Source organism: Apium graveolens, chromosome 10 (genome assembly GCF_009905375.1).
Source record: "Apium graveolens cultivar Ventura chromosome 10, ASM990537v1, whole genome shotgun sequence".
NCBI lineage: Eukaryota > Viridiplantae > Streptophyta > Magnoliopsida > Apiales > Apiaceae > Apium > Apium graveolens.
Window position 1 is genome coordinate 37667573 of NC_133656.1, and position 2271 is coordinate 37669843.

The 2271-nt window shown below is 32.8% G+C and overlaps 1 protein-coding gene across 1 annotated transcript; it reads left to right on the forward strand.

Moving 5' to 3' along the window:
- The first annotated feature begins 419 nt into the window (after positions 1 to 419).
- LOC141690519 (uncharacterized) lies at positions 420 to 2271 on the forward strand. The gene is made up of 5 exons (XM_074495312.1): positions 420 to 475; positions 1285 to 1456; positions 1506 to 1760; positions 1855 to 2089; positions 2180 to 2271. The coding sequence occupies exons 1-5, from the start codon at positions 420 to 422 to the stop codon at positions 2269 to 2271; spliced, it is 810 nt and encodes a 269-aa protein (XP_074351413.1).

The window sequence follows — 2271 nt, forward strand, 5'->3', positions numbered from 1 at the left end:
CAATTATTTAACTACATGAGTGTTTGCAAATGTAGTTTGTATTTTGTTTGGTTCTAGCACCATATTATTGCATATAGCAGTCACTTAATAGTGGAAAGTGAATATGAAAGTCTACATAACATGTAAATTATTGTTAATCCCATTGATAACGGATAAGGTTTCTTGTAGGATTGAGAAGATCGATAGCTAGGTATTTGGGGTTCATTTTACAGGGGTATTTTACGAGCTGGAGAATTTATATGACTGTTTTTGTGTGTCATTTGTATACTACATTGTACATGGTAATTGTACTACATTCTTTTTATTGTTGTAATGTTGGGGTAGTGCTTGAGGACCAGCTTGTTTGATATTTTCTAGTCTCTTGTTGGTTATATGTTTTAATTTTTATGTTTATTTTTGGTTATTGATTTGTTGAAGCCATGGTTATTGATTCGTTGAAGCCGGGTGGCGGGGGAACTGGGGAAGGATATATCCTGTATGTTTTTATGAAGTTTGAGTTGGTTTACATGATTATGTATACGATCAAGTTGATATGTTTTGACCTTGGGGAAGTTTCATCATAAACTGCACATAGGATCAAATATTTGCATATTATTTGGACTGGTCTTATCCTGTATCTCCTTTCCTTCATTGGTTTCGGTCTTGCGTTGTCGTTAGGAATGTAATTGCTAGTCAGTCACAGGCTAATTCACCATTTTCGGGCACACACTCGAACTCTAATTCAACATTTCAAGGTACCACACAGTCAAATGTCTCAGATATACAAGATGAAGGAGAAAGACCAAAGAAAAAAGCTAAAAGCTCATCAAAACCATCCAAAAGTTCACAACTTAAAGATAAAATGGCCAGTGCACTAGACCTTATGATTTAAAATAATATTGGACCGTCTCTTCAGGAGTGCAATAAAAAATTAAACAAAATTTGTTGGGAATCAACTAATCCATTACGCCAAATGGCCCTTGGTATTTTCTGCGAAAGTACAACTTATAGGACACAACGGATGCTCCTTGAGGAAGATGAAATAGAACCTTGTGTTAAGATAGTTTCATCTAAATTAGGATTTAAAGTTTAGTTTAGTTTATCTAAATAAAGATTTCAAACTCGAATATTAAAGTTGTTTGGATGTTGTGATTTATTTGATTCTTGCGGTGAACATTGTAGTTAGGACTATGAATTCAGTAATTTTATATTTTAGTTAAATTTCTTGTAGTGAACATTGATATGGTTCTCAGTATATTGTAATTCAGTTTACATTTTTTAATCATTCACTACTGTTTTCTATAGGTTGAATATGGAGACTATGGATCAACTTTTATGTGTCATGCTTGTGTATTATTATTTGAAAAAAATTCGCTCGAGGAATATACCAAGGTTAAAAGACAATACTTCAGCTTTGGGTGGACATGCATATACACGTGAGTTGTTAGATGGTTCAAATACACAATGTCAAGAAATGGTGCGACTCTCTCATGTTGCATATACAACTTTGTAACCTCTTTAAGCAGCGAATTTGGGTTGAAGATAGTCAAAATGCAACTGTTAAAGAAAAAATTGCTATTTTTTTGCATGTTATAAGCCATAATGACCGCTTTATAAAGGTGAAAAACAGATTTCAACACTCCACAGAAACACTTCACAAGTATTTTCATGAGGTGTTGAATGGAATGATGGAGTTTGCCAAAGAAGTCATAGTCCCTACGCCATATGAACAAAATACCAATAGATCAAAAAGAAAGAAAAAGCTACTAAAAATATTTTCAGTAAGTTATTAAATGTCATTTTACTTATTTTATTATAAAGTAAATATAATGTATCAGGGTAGTAATAAAACATATATATATCCTTATATTACAGGGGGCAATTGGTGCATTAGATGGAACCCTTATTCATGCAATTGTTCCATCTAGTCAACAAGCTCGCTACAGAGGACGAGGAAGGGGTGAACGCTATCAAAATGTACTAGGAATATGTGCTTTCAATATGATATTCACATTTGTTTGGGCCGGATGGGAAGGGGTTGCACATGATTCAAGAATATTAACAGAAGTTGTAGCTGATACTGATTCTGGTTTTCCCCTACCACCCCCAAGTATGTATCTTTTTATATGCTTTACAATCTATTTTTTTAATAAATATTTCTTATTAATAATATCAAAATATATTATTATATTAATTGCAGATAAATATTATCTTTGTGATGCTGCATATGCAAATACTCGTGGTTTTCTAACTCCATATAACACCCGAACAAAATTGAAAAAGTGGTTCTAA

Bases quoted from the DNA above. Each gene is read 5' to 3' on its own strand.
- LOC141690519 (XM_074495312.1), top strand. From the start codon at position 420: ATGGTTATTGATTCGTTGAAGCCGGGTGGCGGGGGAACTGGGGAAGGA. The intron at 476-1,284 runs GTATGTTTTTAT...TGTTTTCTATAG, and splicing joins ACTGGGGAAGGATATATCCT to GTTGAATATGGAGACTATGG. The intron at 2,090-2,179 runs GTATGTATCTTT...TATTAATTGCAG, and splicing joins TTTTCCCCTACCACCCCCAA to ATAAATATTATCTTTGTGAT.